This window comes from Dipodomys merriami, unplaced genomic scaffold, assembly GCF_024711535.1.
Source record: "Dipodomys merriami isolate MVZ:Mamm:240054 unplaced genomic scaffold, mDipMer1.0.p SCAF_103, whole genome shotgun sequence".
Classification (NCBI taxonomy): domain Eukaryota; kingdom Metazoa; phylum Chordata; class Mammalia; order Rodentia; family Heteromyidae; genus Dipodomys; species Dipodomys merriami.
Window position 1 is genome coordinate 3,123,255 of NW_027202305.1, and position 18,992 is coordinate 3,142,246.

An 18,992-nucleotide genomic window follows, 5' to 3' on the forward strand; every position below is an offset into this window, starting at 1 on the left:
GCTAGGCTGTGTTTGAATTACAGGATCTATTGTCTTATTTTGTGGTTTAGCTTAATCCTATGACTTGAATGACACAGTTTCCTCATCTACAAAATGGATTATCAAGCTGGGAACCCTAGCCTTACTCAGCGTTAGGTTTTTAAAAAGAGGTAGCCGAGTAGGAACAGCACCACACACACACGGTATTCAGTTAAGGGGCAGGCCATCTTGACCCTCCACGCAGCTGGGAGAGGCCTGCGAAAGAGCTGGAAAAGAGCTAGAAAAGAGAGCTTCTGGGTCTGGGCTAGGCCTTATTAGGGTATGGGCGGAGAAAGGTGTGGCCACATCAAATTCAGATGTGACTTCAGCAGATGCGACCTCTTCCAGGGGTGCCAGTGACCTAGGTAACCCAGGTACTGGGTGGAGACTTTGCTGTGAGGAGGGTGGAGTCTTCTCGCCATCCAGGGGCGGACCTTACACTCAGGAGGCTGAGATCTGAGGACTGTGGTTGAAGAAAAGGCCAGGTAGAAAAGTCCCTGTGAGACTTAACCACTTTTTGAGACTTAACCACTCAAAAAGCAGAAGTGGGGCTTTGGCTCAAGTGGTAGAATGCTAGCCTTGAACACTCAGGGACAGCCCCCAGGTCCTGAGTTTAAGCCCTACAACCTACCAAACAAAATAAAAATATGTTAAGTGGTTACCCTTTAAGATTTGTGGTTTAAATGAGGGAATATATGCAATCTACTTAGGGCACTGCTTAGCATGTAGCAGAGATGTAACAATGTTAATTATTCCATTCCTTAGTAGTCCCAACTCCTCCACCGAAGCCCCATGCACCAAACTTACAGAGATTTTGCATAAATGTACTATTTGAAACCCTGTACCTCTAGGTGTGGAAAAAGGACAGTCATCATAGTCTGACCTTTTCATATATAAACTCTGAGTCATAAGAACATATTCCAAGTCCTAGAACACATTTGAGTAACATTAAGCATTAGGCCCACCTTTAGTCCACAGTTCCACCCAGACCTGAGCTCCTCCCAGCCCTGGAGCTCCAGCCATACAGCTTCCCCCCATCTCTCCACCCAGACCCCTGAGCTCCCATCTACCTCACTTCCTACCCCCAGACCCTGCTGCTACCTAGATAGTGGAGGGTGCCACGTGCTTTCTCTCCAGGGGAAATATGGTTCCTCTAATAAACCTGGTAATCTTTCTCCTGTGCCTGTGTGGTCCCCTGGGATGGATGTGATGGATCTTCTCAGTAACTAGAAACAGAGGTTACTTGGTCTGCTGGTGATTAAACCTAGGCCTGAGCTTCAAGTTTGCTAGTCAAGCATTTTATTACATTTTCTTATCTTTTCTATTGGGTGGGATCTTCCAAACCTATGGATTTGGGCCCCCGTTCTGTTTTTCTACAGAAACAGTAGAAACAGTTCACGGTTCGGCGGCAAATGGTAATTTTTTTTTCAATGCAGTTGTAGTTCCTAATGTGTACTTATTAAAGGAAACCGAAAGTGACCTTAGGCACATTTCTGGAAGTTTCTAGAAAGGAAATTACAATGCAGAAAAAAAAAAAACCCGAGCTAGGTTGGGCATTTTCTTTTAACCAGCTGTGTGTTTTCCCATGAATAACATCTCTGAACTTCCCATTTCCAACTCACCACACACAAGTGATGGGTTTTAGCTCAAATCGTAACGCAGACGAACAATATGTACCCCAGTTGCTGGTTACAATGGTGAGACGGGCCTGGGGGGTAGGCAGAGGCCGCGTGCCCTTCTTGGGACTCCAAGCCAACAGCCTACACCCAGGGGGGAACCGTCCCTTTCGGTGCCCGGTGTCTGTGGGAGGCTCCACGGACGCGACGAGGACGACGTGTCCTCCATCTCCGGACGTCCTGCCGCGCGGGGTGGGAGGCCCGCCAGGCCTGCTCCCGACAGCGGGGAAAGCCTAACCCGAAAGCCGCTTCTCAGCCCTCGGGGCGGGTCGGCTACCGAGTGCAGCGCGCGGCCCGCAGCCCGGCCCGCCGCGTGCCCGGCCCCGTCTGACATTCGGCCCGCGGCGCAAGGTCGCGGGCGGGCTGTGTGCCCCAGGCCGGGGTCCGGCGCGCTGGCCGCGGCCGGGCCGACCCCGAGAGGCCGCGCGCGGCTCCTCACAGGGCCGGGAGCCCAGGGCGAGCCCGCGCCCCACACCGCGCGCTCGGGGGCTGCCGGGACCCCGCGCCGGCTCCCGCCAGCCCCAAACCCGGGCGGCCCCGCCATGCGGCCGGGACCCTCCCCTCAGACCCCCGGGGCCGACCCTGACCCAAAGCCACGCTACCTACGAGACGAGGGGGGCGCCGGAACCTGGGGGGGGGCGCGGAGGCCCGGTGCCAACACTGCGGTGGGGGTGGGGAGGGGGAGCGCAGACTCCTGTGGGGGAGGGGAACAACAACCTTCGCGGCCATTTTGTCCTGGCTCCACTTCCGTCTTCTCTTCCCTTCAGGCCCCGGCGCACCCCCTGCCCGGGTTCCGTGCGGCCAAAAATCGCGCTGTCATTGGTTCGTTCCAACAGTGCCCGCCCCCTCCCCGCCTCCTCCTTCCGCTCCCTCCCGCGTGTGCCCTGGCGGGGCGCATGCGTAGGAGCAAATGCGCCTTCCCCTCCCCCGCCTGGAGTGACAGAGGACTCCCGCGCGCGGGCTCTCGGCCCCACCCTCGCTTTCCCCGGGGCCGTTCCGAGAGCGGGGGCGAGCGTGAAAGTTCGAGAACGCTGAGGTGGTGCGTCATCGCAAGGTGAGGCGGAACGGGGCGGAGTGGAGGCGGGCGGGGGCGGGGCCAAGGAGTGAGCTCTGGATCGTGATTGGGGCTCTCGGACGGGAAGCGGTGCCTACTGGTTCAGGGCGCCGTGACAGACAGCCGACGGGGCGGGATCCTTCTGGAAGGTTCTGAGACAGGGTATAAGAGCCGGGGTGGCGGGCGGAAACCGGTCTCATTGAACGCGGTGGCAGCTCTCTGGCGGCGGGTGCTTTCTTCCTCGGCGGAACCGGGCCTACACGCGAGGTGAGGCCGCCGTCTGCGGCGGCCGGGCGGGGACGGGGCGGCGCGGGCCGGGCTCCCCGCGGCCGTGCGCCTTTGTGCGGCCGGGCGGCGGGTGCGGAGCCCGGCGGGCGGGCGGGGCTCGGCCGGGCGGCCCCCGAGGGCCTGCGGGCGGCGGAGGGCAGGGCGGGGCGGGCTGGGGCGGGGCGGCCGGGGCCCCGGCGCGCTGCGGGGCGGGCGGGCGGCCCCGGCCAGGCCGTGCAGGAAGCAAGGGCGGCCGGACGCGGGGTGGGGCGGGCGGGCGGGCGGAGCCCGGCTTTCCTCCTCGCCTTCGCCGGCTCTTAAAGGGGCCGCGCGCCAGGCGCGGGCGGAGTGGCGGCGAGACGGGGCTGTAGGGGGCGCAGGCGGGCGGGCCCGCGCTCCACTGGCTGGCACTGCTGCCGGGGCTGCGGCGTCTGCCCGTCCCTGCCACGTGGTCAGCCTCGGGAGCGAGTCCGGGCCCGGCGGCCATTGCCGCTGCCCAAGGTGCTCTGGGAGAAAAGGGTGTCGAGGATGAAGGCCTCAATGGTGATTCTGTTCTCTCTCCCCCACAGCAACCATGTCGAAGGGACCTGCAGTTGGCATTGATCTCGGCACCACCTACTCCTGCGTGGGTGTCTTCCAACATGGGAAAGTGGAGATCATTGCCAACGATCAGGGCAACCGAACCACGCCAAGCTACGTTGCCTTCACGGACACCGAACGTTTGATCGGTGATGCCGCAAAGAACCAGGTGGCGATGAACCCCACCAACACTGTTTTTGGTGAGCCGCTAGTTTGCTAGCAGAATGAACAGAGGTAGTAGCTTCCTTTCCAAACAAGCTGTGGGTTAAAGTAAAATGTTTAAACGGATGCACCAGAGATGAAAATCATCTGAATGTAGCATTAGTTGTGGGTTGGGCTTTTCCTTTCAGTGCTGGCTGTGTTGGGCTTTCGGTGTAACTTTTATGCCTGGCTGTTGAGTGGAGATGCCCTGAAATAATTGAATCTTAATGTCTTTTACAGATGCCAAACGTTTGATTGGACGTAGGTTTGATGATGCCGTTGTCCAGTCTGACATGAAGCACTGGCCCTTCATGGTGGTGAATGATGCAGGCAGGCCCAAGGTCCAAGTTGAATATAAAGGCGAAACAAAAAGTTTCTACCCAGAGGAAGTCTCCTCCATGGTTCTCACAAAGATGAAGGAAATTGCAGAGGCCTATCTTGGGAAGGTAAGAGCTTCAAATAGAGGTTAGTCTTAAGTAGCAAGCCCCTGGCATTAGCACGTGACCATTTGGTATTCATTATCATTAGTCTGGCAATTTTTAGTCGCCTAAGTACAGTAGCTTATTATCATTTTCCCTTACCTTTGCTTTTAGACTGTTACAAATGCTGTGGTTACTGTCCCAGCATACTTCAACGACTCTCAGCGCCAGGCAACAAAAGATGCTGGAACCATTGCTGGTCTGAATGTTCTGAGAATTATCAATGAACCAACTGCTGCTGCTATTGCTTATGGCTTAGACAAGAAGGTATGCCTCGTGGGTGCCAATCTGTTAGGTTTTATTTGTTGGATTCAAGTGTGCATTCGCTTATTGTTTTTTCCCCCTTATGACAGGTTGGGGCCGAACGAAATGTGCTGATTTTTGATTTAGGAGGTGGCACTTTCGATGTTTCTATCCTCACTATTGAGGATGGGATCTTTGAGGTCAAATCTACAGCAGGAGACACCCACTTGGGTGGAGAAGACTTTGACAACCGAATGGTAAACCATTTCATTGCTGAATTCAAACGAAAGCATAAGAAGGACATCAGTGAGAACAAAAGAGCTGTCCGCCGTCTCCGCACTGCTTGTGAGCGGGCCAAGCGTACCCTCTCCTCCAGCACACAGGCCAGTATCGAGATTGACTCCCTGTACGAAGGCATTGACTTCTACACTTCTATTACCCGGGCTCGGTTTGAAGAGTTGAATGCTGACCTCTTCCGTGGCACTCTGGATCCTGTAGAAAAAGCTCTCCGTGATGCCAAACTAGACAAGTCACAGATCCATGACATTGTCTTGGTGGGTGGTTCCACCCGTATTCCCAAGATCCAGAAGCTTCTGCAAGATTTCTTCAACGGGAAGGAGCTGAATAAGAGCATTAACCCCGATGAGGCTGTTGCCTACGGTGCAGGTAATCTCATTGTCCCTAATACGTTCTTGGGTCAGCAGCCTCCCTAAGTCACTCACACTATTCGCTGTGATGATGGATTCCAAAACCATTCGTAGTTTCCACCAGAAATACTGTGTTGGCTAGTTCCTTCCTTGGATGTCTGAGCGAATGAGATCTATAAGTTCTGTGTACAAATTCTGAGTATAAATTCTGTGTACTTCTAACACTTGACTTTTCCCTTCAGCTGTCCAGGCAGCCATTCTCTCTGGAGACAAGTCTGAAAATGTTCAAGATTTGCTGCTTTTGGATGTCACCCCTCTGTCCCTGGGTATTGAGACTGCTGGTGGAGTCATGACAGTCCTTATTAAACGCAATACAACCATTCCTACCAAACAGACTCAGACCTTCACCACCTATTCTGACAACCAGCCCGGTGTGCTCATTCAGGTATGTGTTCACAATCTTCAGATAGTATTTGACATAACACATGAAATAAGGGAACTGGTCTGCTGTGATGATTGATTCCACAACCATTCGTAGTTTCCACCAGAAACACTAGCTGTTGGTCAGTTCCTTCCTTGGATGTCTGAGCGACCAATCTAAAGTTAATTTTGTTGAACAAATCTTTTCTACAAGTCTATTAAAGTTGTACCTTTTGCTTAAAGGTATATGAAGGTGAACGTGCCATGACTAAGGACAATAACCTTCTTGGAAAGTTTGAACTCACAGGCATACCTCCTGCACCACGAGGTGTTCCTCAGATTGAGGTCACTTTTGACATTGATGCCAATGGTATCCTCAATGTCTCTGCTGTAGATAAGAGCACAGGAAAGGAGAACAAGATCACTATCACCAATGACAAAGGTAAGTGGGCAGTGAACTATTACAGTAGTAATACTGAGGAGCAGTTAATGGAGAATGTAGGGTAGACACTTTGTAGAATGTAGACACTTTGCTGATACAGCAGTGTCTTGAACCCTGAGACAACGTGCTTTAAATACTTTTAGGTCGTCTTAGCAAGGAGGACATTGAACGCATGGTTCAGGAAGCTGAGAAATACAAAGCTGAAGATGAGAAACAGAGGGACAAGGTATCATCTAAGAATTCACTGGAATCCTACGCATTCAACATGAAAGCAACTGTTGAAGATGAGAAACTCCAAGGCAAGATCAACGATGAGGATAAACAGAAGATCCTTGACAAGTGTAACGAGATCATCAATTGGTTGGATAAGAATCAGGTTAGTGCTCTGAAAGATGGTGTTACCAGGTTTTTGAGCTTGGGTTTTGGAGGAGAGGGTCACAAGGATGAATGGTCCAAAACATTCGCGGTTTCCACCAGAATTGAAACCATGTTGGTAATTTACCTTCCTTGGATGTCTGAGTGACCTGGTCAAGGAAAAGCCAGAATGAGTTTTATCAGAAGGATCCTAACAGCTAGAAATAGATGGGCATTGTTAGAATTGTACCTATTTCCATACCGTTTTCTGTGTAAGTAATTAGCAATGTTTCTCGCTTTCCACAGACTGCAGAAAAGGAAGAATTTGAACATCAGCAGAAAGAGCTGGAGAAAGTGTGCAACCCCATCATCACCAAGCTGTACCAGAGTGCCGGTGGCATGCCAGGAGGCATGCCTGGAGGCTTCCCCGGTGGAGGAGCCCCTCCTTCCGGCGGTGCTTCCTCTGGGCCCACCATTGAAGAGGTTGATTAAGGCAACCTAAACATACATGTAGCATTGTTCCACACAATAAAACATTGAAAGACCCAAATTTAGCAACTTCTATAGCAGCTTTTAAAAGTTGAGCTGCTGTAGTAAATTACTGGGCATTCTCAATACTTGAATATGGAACATGTACACAGGGAAAAATATAAACATTGCACTTTATAAAGCACTGTATTGTAAGTGGAAAATGCAATGTCTTAAATAAATATATTTAAAATTGGCACACAATTGTCATGTTTCCTGAGTTGCCTTGGTGCATAGTTAAGGGTGGATTTGGTAATAGGTATTAAGGACCAATGTGGGCTGTTTGGGTCCACCTGTCAATTTAGAGCTAGGTAATCCAATTGCAGATTAAAAAGCCTCTAATTTGACACAGCTGGGCTATAGTGGCTCAACAACCCACTGGCTGTTTGCAACTAGCGATCCTAGCTACTAAATCTACCTAGTAGGCTAATACCTGGGGATCACAGTTCAAAGCCAACCCAGGCAGGCGTGTCTGAGACCTTTCTATTAAGCCCCAATAGATCAAGTTAATTTTACAACTTACCTTGGTTGACCCTGTTGAGGGCAGCTGACTACTGACAAATGAGATGGGATAGGAAAGCAGGTGAAAGGGGAATTGAGTCACCATATCCCATTCTAAGCCAAGAAAGGCAAAGGGAAGTTGTCAAATCTTTAATGCATAGAGGCCATGCTTGATAGTAAAGTATGCTTCCAATAAAACCTTGCTATGACAATAGGTGGTAGGGATTAATTCCCCCATACAGGTCCACCCCCTTGTGTACAGGTCAAAGTAGCAAGGTTGCTGACCTGTGTAGCTGGTGCTTTTTACTATGCTAGTATTAGGGCTTGGGGCTTCAGTCCTTAGCTGTCACTCGCATTTGGGTAGCTCCATGATTTTTCTGTGAGCTAATTGAAGAGTACTCATATGGACTTTGATCAGCGGGTTCAGGCATCTCATTTTCCTGAACTAGGATTTCAGGTATGAGTCATCTGGTTAGGTACCCTTAGCAATTTAACCTTAAGTACAATACAGGTGTCCCATATCCAAAATTAGGATTCATGGTGTAACAAGTTTCAACTTATTTTAGAGTTGGTATTTGAGGATGGATAATGGCAAACAGGCAACTTGAAGTTGGCAGCTTAGTATCTCGGAAGTCATCTGATGGCCCTGTCACATTTGGTTATTGAAAACAGGTGTATTTGAGTAAGCAATGTGAATATGACTCCCAGTAAGTGTTTGTTCTGCAGGCTAGTTGGAGGGTATACACACTGAAGCTGAGGATAGTGGCAGGAGATACCTCTATTTTTGCCAGTCATGGGGCTTGAACTCCCCTGGGCACTGTCCCTGACCTTTTGCTCAAGCCTAGCACTCTACCACTTGAGCCCCACAGTGCCACTTTTGGCTTTTTTCTGTTTGTGTGGTACTGAGGAATGGAACCCACGGCTTCACGCATGCTGGACAAGCACTACCACAGCCACATTCCCACCCCACACGAAATTTTGATGGAAAACCAAGAAGTATTAATAAGGGGAAATAGAGTGACTCAGGCCTTACGACCCTAGATACTTGAGACCAAACGGGCAGGGCTGACACAGGATTCATGTCAGAAGTCCGAGTGTGAAGAGGTGAGCAAAACAACACTGGAAACTCATACATACCTGTAAGCTGAGCTACTCAGGAGGCTGAGAGTTGAGGATTGTAATTCAGAGGCAACCTAGGCATGAAAACAGTTTCCAATAAACCAAAAGCCAAAAGTGGAGCTGTGGTAGAGCACTAAATTAGCAAAAACAGCAGCACCCAGGCCAGCTCCTGAATTCAAGCCTCAATAGGGGCACAAAGAAAATGGAGAGATCCAGTTCAGAGATAGAAAATGCCACATCTTGGAGAATGTCTGGATGATCTGTATGTACAGATACGGGGGCAGGAGTAATTGTTTTATAAGGTATAGGGCTGGTTGTATAGAAATGGCAGAGATGGCTGATTTAATTTTATTTACCTTTTTTTTTTTTTTTTTTTTTGTCGGTTGTGGGGCTTGAACTCGGCTTTTCAGCTCAAGGCTAGCACTCTACCACTTGAGCCACAGCACCACTTCTGGCTTTTTCTGCTTATGTGGTGCTGAGGAATCAAACCCAGGGACATGCATGTGAGGCAAGCACTTTACCACCAAGCCACCTTCCCAGCCTATTTGCTTTTTATAGTGCACCACTGAATTTGAGCAAGAGAGAAATCAGAATCCCTAAGTCAGTTTTAAGAAGGTGTGACTGGCTTCTGCATATTTAGCTTGTTAAAATGTTTTTGATTACTATGGTTCTCAGGATTTCCTGAATAGTACTTCCTCAGCTCTTACTACAGGAATAAGATCCTCAATGTTACTATATTTGTATACTTAAGGAAAAAGGGGCCTTTTAATAATCCTTTGCAGGTGGGGTAATGCTTGCATCCCTGAGCTTTAATAGAAAAGTGGCCTTTAGGTTCCTGTGAAGGTGGAACAGGGTGAGAGAATTTTCTTTTAGTTTTTAACTTTGGCTTCTGTTAAGTTTACCTACTAGTGTGAGGATATTTTTGCACACTAGATGGCAGTAGCTAATTGTAAAGCTGCCACCCGTTTACCTGGAGGAAGCTATTGGACTTTTGGTACTGGGCCTCACCACTGACCTTGCTCTTTTGGCTTTAGAAGCTCTATGTGTTGCTCTGCCACTTGAGCCACACCTTCGCTGCCAAGCTGACAAAATTCTCACAGATTGTGCAGTGAACTATAAGGAAGGAAATCAGCCCGGAATGTTGCAAACAAAGCATTTGTAGCTGACAAACATCCTGTGAGAATGTGGCACCATATGATTTGAATGGATGTCAAAGTGCCTGGCTTGGTGAGGGTTCACAGAACCCTCTGGGGGAATACAGAGCTTTGAAACGTGGAGGTGGGAAACCAGGAGAGAAAAATTTCCCTGGGTCAGCCATTCCTGATTGCATTGCTAATGTCCTGGGGTTTGAACTTAGAGATTCCTTCTTGCTAGGCAAGAATCATACCTCTAGTCTTTGTGGGATTTTTGCTCTTTTTTTCTGCTGGTGTTGGGGCTTGGGATGAGGGCCTGAGTGCTGTCCCTTAGCTCTGCCACTGGAGCCAGAGCTCTGCTTCAGGCTTTCTGCTGGTTAACTGGAAATAAGTCTCCCAGACTGTCTTGCCCCAGGCTAGCTTCGAATCTAGATCTTTATATCTCAGCCTCCCGAATAGAATTATAGGTGTAATCCATAGGTGCCCAACTTGCTCTGGTCATTTTTGAGATATAAGTCTTGTATTTATGCCAGAAGGACATAAACAAATCACATACTTTTTCTTTTTTCTTTTTTTTCCGGAACTGAGGACCAAACTCAGAGCTAAATCCCCAGCCCCATAAACCACATACTCTTTTTTTGTTTGTTTGTTTGTTGGTGATGGGGCTTGAACTAGGCCTGAGCGCTGTCCCTCAGCTCTTCAGCTCAAGGCTAGCACTCTTCCACTTGAGCTACAGTGCCACTTCTGGTTTTCTGGTGGTTTATTGGAGATAAGAGTCTCACGGACTTTCTTGCCTGGGCTGGCTTTGAACCGCGATCCTCAGATCTCAGCCTCCTGAGTAGCTAGGATTACAGGCGTGAGCTACTGGCGCCTAGCTAAACCACATATTCTTGTACTGAGGAGGGACCCCTTCCCCAGTCTTACAAAAGGTACAAGCTGAACCCTAGACAACCCATTATTTGTTCTTTAAGTAGGACCCACAAAAAGCCTTCTAATGACAGTTTTCTCCTGTAGTTGCTTCCAGAGCGGGCCACCAGCTGCAGGTTTCATTTCTCTCCTTCCACCGTTCCTCCAGATCCTCAAGCAATGCTTAATTCTATTATTTCCCATGATTTCCCCGTGGATAGCAGTTTATTTCTGTCATCAAGTCTCTGATGAAATCTTTAGCTATGAAATGTTTAGTCCAATCCCAACAAATCGTGTATGGTGCTAACATGTCACAAGCTGCCTGCAGCCTGCATTATGTGGTAATTTGGAAGGGAGAGAGTGATAATACAGAGCTAGGCTTCCTTTGTGAGCTCGCATTAATGCTGTAGCTGGTGATGTCAACTGACAGCCCATCGATTTGGGCTAATAGTGCATGAAGGGGCAGACTTGGGGCGAGGCACAGAATAAAGGATATTGACGTCCAGTCACCAGGATCCCGGCAGCTTTTAATCTATTATTGCCCTCTTTTAATGCAACTTCTGTGTCAATTGCATTTGCTTCTACCCGTTCTGCCTGCTGCCCTGAACTGTGAGGCTGGTGGGACGCCACCCCCAGAGTGGCTCAGAGTTCCCGCTATTGATTCCTCCGTGCTCTGGGAGGGAATTATAATTATTTCATTAAGCTCTTTAATGGGTATCAGCCACAAACCTTCCCCAGGCCAGGCCAGGGCAAGGCCCACCTCATTAATCAGTGTTCATCTTGTTGCCACCAATTGTCTACTCTCGACCCTTGTTATTTCTTTCTCTCTCCCTCTCTCTCCTCCCTCCTTTCCTTCTCTCTCTCTCTCTCTCTCTCTCTCTCTCTCTCTCTCTCTCTCTCTCTCTCTCTCTCTCTCCTCTCCCCCTGCTATTATCACGTCTAAGGTTTTCGTGAGAAGTAGGTCGATGTACTCCCAGAGAGGAACTTAGAAGAGCACTTGGCTGGTTTGGGGGAGCTGGAGGGGTGGCTGCGGCTGAACGGGTCGCAGCATTGGTGATTCACACTAAGGGACTAGCTAATCGCTCCCTCAGACCCCCTAACCTAGCCTAGCCTAGGTTTGCAGGAGAGCTGGGAACCAACAGAGGAGCTCTGCACCCCCCCCCCCGCGGCTTTGCATCTCACTCATTGGTCAGCTATTAGGGTGCTAGGCACACAAAGGAGGACTCAGTCCTCCCTGCCTCGTCCCCTCCAGCAGCTCTAGCAAAGGGATGAAGAGACAGCAGAGAGAGACACTGGTGAGCAATGAGAGAGGACATCCTCTGGGGGGGCACTGGACCCCGGCTTGATCAAGGAAGGCTTCCTGGAAGAGGCAATGCCAAGCCCGTCCTGAGGAGTGAGCAGGAGAAAGCCACAGGAAAGGGCAAGTGAGGCAAGGGGAGAGCGTGATTCAAAGGCCTGGACGCTAAGGCGAGCAGGCGTGTGAACTGGGTCTCATCCAGCTGGGGAAGCCCTGCTCCTTTTTGTGTGTTGGTTGTGGGGCTCGAAGTCAGCCTGGACACTGACCCTCGGCTCTTCAGCTCAAAACAAGCGCTCTACCACTTGAGCCGCAGCACCACTTCCTGTTTCTGGTGGTTTATTGGAGATAAGAGTCTCATGAACTTTCCTGCCCAGGCTGGCTTTGAACCACGATCCTCAGTTCTCAGCCTTCTGAGTAGCTAGGATTACAAGTGTGAGCCACCGGCACTGGGATAACATTTTTTTTTTTTTGGGGGGGGGGGGGGTCCGGTCGTGGGGCCTGAACTCTGGGCCTGGGCGCTGTCCCTCAGCTCTTCAGCTCAAGGCTAGCGCTCTACCACTTGAGCCACAGCACCACTTCCAGCTTTTTTCTTTTTGCTTATGTGGTGCTGAGGAATCGAACCCAGGGCCTCAGGCATGCAAGGCAAGTGCTCTACCACTGAGCCACCTTCCCAGCCCCCGGGCTAACATTTTTATGAGGTAGGGAAGACCCCCTCCCCACACCCAGCCTCCCTGCCTTCCCACCCCGCTCTGCTCACTGGGGAATCCTCTCAAGAGACTTAGGAAAGCTCACATGGCATAACATTGTCTCACCAGCTGTCTCTCATTTGTGTCGTTATGTGTGTGTGTGTGTGTGTGTGTGTGTGTGTACGTGGGGCACGTGAGTGTGCGCACCAGTACCAGGGCTTCAATTCAGGGCCTTGAACTCTCACTTGCCTCCTTGCTTATGGTTGGTGCTTTACCACTTGAGCCATGGTCTCTAGTCTGGCATTTTGCTGGTTAATTGGAGATGGAATCTCGCAGACATTTCTGCCTTTCCTGTGCAGCTGGCTTTGAACCTCAATCCTCAGATCTCAGCCTCCTGAGTTACTAGGACTACAGTTGTAGGACAGGCACCCAGCTTTATTTGCTTATTCTCTTTGTAAAAGCATAGGGTCATGCTACGGTTGTCCTCAAACATGCCATCCTCCCAAGTGCTGAGATTACAGGTGTGTCCCACCACGCTCTGCCATACCCATGTATTTGGCAGCTTTCAGTTCACGGGCAGAGTGGCCTTTATGGCTATAGTGGAGGTTGTGTGCTGACCTCTGCCGGGGCGAGGCCCAGGCTCTGGGCCTGCTCAGAAGGGGTTGGAGGGACATGATTGAGGCTTTCTGCGGGGGAGATTTGAGAATGGGACACGGAGAGGGAGGAGGGAGTCGCATTTAACTATTTCCATCTTCCCTTCAGCACATCGCTGCTCTCCGGGGGGAGGGAAGGACGGGGGGCTGTAGCCCCCCCCTCCCCCGCCTCCTTTTCATTTGTAGCAACCTGCGGCTGGTTAATTTGCGCAATTGGGCTGTGGTTGCTCAAGAAAAACAGTGTGGATGCCTCAGCCATCCATCAGTATTCTCTTCAGTCCCCCGACAGCTGCTCACTCCGGGCTGGCTCAACCTGCATTGACCTCATCTTCTCACACAGAGCAGAGGAGGATCTGGAAAAAATTAGTTATATTAGTGACTCCCCGAAACACTCCGTTTACTTGTGATATGACAAATATTTCAGCCATTAGGATCTCTCCGTCTCTTAGCATCTTAAATGCACTCACTTACATTCCAAATCACTACTTAATTTAAAAGCCTATTTGCTGGGATTGTGGCAGGCCCAGAGAAAGGGAGGAACAGACACTCACTCCGCTCTGGCAGGAATGAAATCAGGCTTGGAACTTTGATTGAATCTTTCTCCCCCAGACTTATGCTCAGTCAGGTACACTCTACACACTTAGGGAGCGAGACACTTAAAGGGCACCCACACCGGCGAGAGTTGTCAGCTCTGCTTTGAAGTGGCTGTGTGGCATCAGTGACCCTGGGCAAATGACTTTATTGCTGGGTGTCCCCGTGCTCCCTGACGCCCCCCAGCCCACTCCACCCCAGCCCTGCACATGGTGAATTATCCAGCAGTCATTTCTGGAATGCCTCACAGAGGCTAGGCATCCTGGCACAATCTGAGGGCACAGAGACATGAGCTGTGGCTTTCCTTAAAGGTGTTCTCAGTGTGTTAGTGACAGACAGTTACCAGACATCATGTACTTGCAAATATGATGAATATGGATGTGAGGTTTGGGGTGTGTGTGTGTGTGTGTGTGTGTGTGTGTGTGTGTGTGTCAGACAGCTTTGGTGGTGTCCTTGAGCTCCTTTGCGTAAGGCTGACATTCTACCACTTGAGCCATCCCACAGCTCCACTTCCAGCTTTTTTGTTTGGTTAATTGAAGGTAAGAATTTCAACAGACTTTCCTGCCTGGGCTAGTTTTGAACTGAGATCCTCTGATCTCATGGTGGCATGAGCCACTAGTGCCCAGCTAATGTTTTTGTTTTTGTTTTTCATTGGATTCACACCATAACCTATAAACTAGTCTACATTTTATTATTTTATTCCCATCACACAAATGGGGACAATAGTCTCTCCTCTCTCTCTCTCCCCCCAAGATCTCACTATGTAGCCCAGACTGCCCTCGAACTCATGATCCTCCTATCTTACCCTCTTGGGTGGTTTATGTGACTCTTACATTCATAATATTAAGCAGTGTGCAGTCCAGTCTCCCCATATCCCCTAGTGGGATTTGTGAATGAGAAGTGTGCACGTGTGTGTTTGTGTATGGAGTGTGTACAGTCAAGATCTTAGCTTGTGGGGTTTATCAGTGGACTGGAACAGAAGCAAAATGTTTTCAGTAATGAGAGGCGAAGACCAGTAAAATTCATTTCTTCTGCCATCATTGCCTACCCGACACACAGCTAGCTTGTTACATTATTTTCTTTCTTTTTAATTTCAAATTCAGGCCATTCTGTTTATTGGTGATTACTGCTAACATGGTTCAGGTTTCTAATTTATAACTTGTGATTAATATCAGTCTGCCTGCCAGGTTATTTCCTAGTATTGTACTGTGTGAGGTCTTAGAAGTTAAATTATTTCAGAAGCAAAGTTGTGGCTCAAGTGGTAGAGTACTTGAGCACAAAAGCTCAGGGACAGTACCTACGGCCAGAGTTCAAGCCCCAGGATTGGCACACACACAAAAAAGAAGGAATGAAAAGAAAAAAAAAAAAAAGAACATTGTTTAGTACCAGTATTCATTAAAAACTATAACAACAAAGGAGAGCAAATTATGAAATACACTACTTTTAGGGCCGGGCGCTGGTGGCTCACGCCTGTAATCCTAGCTAATCAGGAGGCTGAGATCTGAGGATCTCGGTTCAAAGCCAGCCCGGGCAGGAGAGACCGTGAGACTCCTATCTCCAATAAACCACCAGGAAACTGGAAGTGGCGCTGTAGCTCAAGTGGTAGAGCGCTCGCCTTGAGCTGAAGAGCTGAGTTCAAGCCCCAGGACCGACCAAAAAAAAAAAAAAAAAAAAGAAGTTAAATTATTTCTACTTATTTCTTCTTTTGACTCTTGCTTTTGAGATTTTTGTCAAACATTTTGTCCCCAAAGTTTTAGCATTTTTCAGCTGTGTTACAGAGAAGGAAGAAAGGAAAATGTCTTCCCTGGCTTGTGGGGATTATCTTAAATTATTAATTCATTTTGTGAATTATAATCATATGATTATGAAGGGTACAATAATGTATCTAGGCAGTATGGGGGATTATGTCAAATTAACAAGCCTATAAATTAATGTATCCACTGCAACTTTAGCCAACTTTTCCAAATGCCTGCCCCCAACCACCCTCCTGTCCTCCGCTGGATTCTGTTTACTTATTATGGAACACTTGAAAGCCCTGGAGAACAGAGGCTTGGCTTAAGCGGTAGAGAGTCACTGTGAGTAAAAAGGCTGAGCAAGGGTTCAAGGCCCTGAGTTCAAGCCCCAGTACCAGGATGAGAACAACAAAAAAAGTTGAGGGTCTTACTGTTGCTTTTCGCTAATACTTAGTAAAAGAGTCCAAAGCACAAAAAAGAAACTCAGGGTATTCTGGGCCTATTAGTCCAGCCCTCCTCAAGTGTAAATACCTCTTTCCCAAAACACAAAAAAGGAAGCTGGAATTTATTACATAATCATTTTCTATTTGCTCCCATGGCTCACGCCTATAATCCAAGATACTCTGGAGGCTGAGGTCTAAGGATCACAGTTGGAAGGCAGCCCAGATAGGAAAGTCTGTGAGATTTGGGAAATGGCAGAAAAGTGGAACTGGGACTCAAGTGATAGAGTGCCACTTAGAAAAAGCCAAGCAAGAGCAAGAGTCCTTGAAGTGAAGCCCTAGTACCAACACGCATGCATGGGAGCGTGCGTGCGCGCGCACACACACATAAAGGTGAAGTCATCTATCCAAGATTACACAACTGATGTGTGGCTGAAATGAAGCTCCCTGACTGTTGGACCCTGTGGATTCGCCATGGATCCATGTTAAGGGCACAAACGCGGCCCATGTCTATGCTCTGCTCTCAATAACTGGGTTCACATTGCTGAGCTAGGACTGTTTATGGTTGGGTTCGGGCTGGGATTGAGAGGGAAAGGATGAGAGCAGACTTGGCACCTAGAAGGACCTAGCAGACTGAGACCTTTTGAGGCTCAGTCTGAAGGATAGCCGTGCTAGACCTGCAACCTATTTAATTCTGTTAGAGAATCTGTAAGGTGCTTGATGAAGCCATTAACTGGGTTTCGTGTCTCCATTCTATTTATAAGACTCCAGGAGGGCAAATGCTGATGGAAATTTATTGATTTCTTTTTTCAGCCTTTCCTGAATGGGTCAAAAACATGGTATAAAGCTGCTAGTTCCAATTAAAATCACCTGTTAGCTTACAAAGGTTGGCCCTCTCTACCCTCTCCCTTTTCCACAGTTAAAAAGGATTGAAAAAGATTTTCATTTAATTGATTTGCTGTAAAATGCCCTTTACAATTACCCAGATAAACTAGGAGTCACCTGTGGAGTAAGAGCCAATTTGAGCTGTTTATCAAGACTTTGCCTCTGGCTACTTCTCACCCTAGGATCTTGAGTCTCTGTATTGATAGCTTGCATCTGTCAACATTGGATATTTTTAGTGGGCTGGAGAAAGCTTTTAGGGAAATGGGAATGGTGGTGGGGCTGCATCTTTGAGCAGGTGAAGCAAGCATGATGGTTTTTCTTCCTCCCCCCCCCCCCCCCCAGATTGTTGTTGGAAAGGAGAATGCTTTATTGTGCTGAAAATAAGTTCAGAAAATCAGTCCTGGGCCTGTAGGCCTAAAGTACTCAGAGTCGGCCCCACTTAACAATCAAGAAATGTGACTCAGGGGATGGATAAAAATAAGTAACAACGTTTATTCCATTTCAGCCTTATGGGTAGCTGTCATCAGCATTGGAAGGAGAACTCTGGAGCCTCTGCTGGGCTGTGGAATGACATTGTGCAGTAGATGAGCAGCCAGAAAAGAATGGGGAACAGGACACAGACATTTATTCTGGGTTGCAAGTATTTGTTTATTTGTGTGTGTGGGGGGGCGGTATTTGGGGCTTGAATTTAGAGCCTGGGCACTGTACCTGAGCTTTTTTGCTCGAGGATGAGACTCTACCACTTGAGCCATACAAATTCACTTCTGGCTTTTTGGTGGTTAATTGGAGAAAGAGTCTCATGGATTTTCCTGCTCAGAGTGGTTGGTTTTGAACTGTGATCCTCATAGCTCAGCCTCCAGAGCAGCTAGGATTGTAGGCATGAGCCACTGGCGCCCAGCTTTGGTTGTGTGTATTTCTGGTGCAGCTATCAAATTCTCCTGATCCTTTAAGGAGTCTTAGGCCTAGCTAAAGAACCATGAACAAAATTGTCATCACAAAACAAAACACCAGGTAAATATGAGAGGGCGAAGGAAAATCCTGTTCAGTAGACTGCAGTCCTGAAGTAGATCATGATAAGACTCAGATAAGTTATGAAAAAAATGTCTTGTCTGCCAGGCACTGGTGGCTCATGCCTGTAATCCTAGCTACTCAGGAGGCTGAGATCTGAGGATCACGGTTCAAAGCTAGACTGGGCAGCAAAGTCTGTGAGACTCTTATCTCCAATAAACCACCAGAAAACTGGAAGTGGTGCTGTGGGTCAAGTGGTAAAGGGCTAGCCTTGAGCTGACGAGCTGAGGGACAGCGCCCAGGTCCGGAGTTCAAGCCCTACGACTGACAAAGAAAAAATAAAGAATGTCTTGTGAGCCTTTGAAAGATCTTAAGGTTCCCTAAGAGCCAGGGGTAATTTCCATTTTGACTTGTCAAACTGGCTCATCAAGGTAGAGCCACAGACACAGGAATTACTGTCAAGAGACACAGGAAGCACCATAAATGCAGAGAGGTTAGGTTGAGGAGAACCAATGAAAGAACAGTTATAGAAGGTCCAGGCACAGAGTAATTGCACTGGATATGCCAGCTCTTCTGCCTGAGGCCCACAGTCCTTTAAATAAACAAACAATCAACAAGGAATGAATGAGCCATTTATTTAATTAACTAATTAGGACACAGATATGTGAGGCATACATGGTGAGTTGTTGGTTTCCAGCTAGTGACATGACAGGATTCTGATGAACAATTTGATAGTAGGTCAAAAATTTGCTAATGTGCAGGTTATAATGTTTGTTGAGAAGTTATGATCTGATAAAGTACCTTCTACATATTAAGGGGTCTTTTTTTTTTTTTTTCCCTAGTACTAGAGCTTGAAGTCAGGGCCTCATGCTTGCTTGGTTTAGTTTGCTTGGCTGGGGCTCTACTACCACCTGAGCCACACATCCAGTCTTACTTTTCGCTGTTTATTTTGGATACAATCTGGAAGAATTTTCTTCCCAGACTGGCTTCAAATCTCAGTCTTCCAGGTCTTAAATTCTTGAGTAGCTAACATTACAGTGACTGGCAATGATCAGTAATTCTTGCTCAGTTCTTTTCTAACTTCATTTTTGAATTAATATAAGAATTACAAACCATTAAAAAAATTACAAGC

The 18,992-nt window shown here is 48.4% G+C and overlaps 1 protein-coding gene and 1 non-coding gene across 2 annotated transcripts; both read left to right on the plus strand.

Annotated features, from left to right (window-relative positions):
- The first annotated feature begins 2,908 nt into the window (after positions 1 to 2,908).
- LOC138810086 (heat shock cognate 71 kDa protein) lies at positions 2,909 to 7,112 on the plus strand. Its single transcript, XM_069997268.1, has 9 exons — positions 2,909 to 3,015; positions 3,585 to 3,794; positions 4,036 to 4,241; positions 4,389 to 4,541; positions 4,628 to 5,183; positions 5,407 to 5,609; positions 5,828 to 6,026; positions 6,170 to 6,402; positions 6,687 to 7,112. Exons 2-9 carry the CDS (start codon positions 3,590 to 3,592, stop codon positions 6,870 to 6,872), a joined length of 1,941 nt encoding a protein of 646 aa, XP_069853369.1. The 5' UTR covers positions 2,909 to 3,015; positions 3,585 to 3,589; the 3' UTR covers positions 6,873 to 7,112.
- On the plus strand, positions 5,245 to 5,330 carry LOC138810399 (small nucleolar RNA SNORD14). The gene has a single exon (XR_011367120.1). It is a non-coding gene; the product is annotated as a small nucleolar RNA SNORD14 (small nucleolar RNA).
- Positions 7,113 to 18,992: the final 11,880 nt, after the last annotated feature.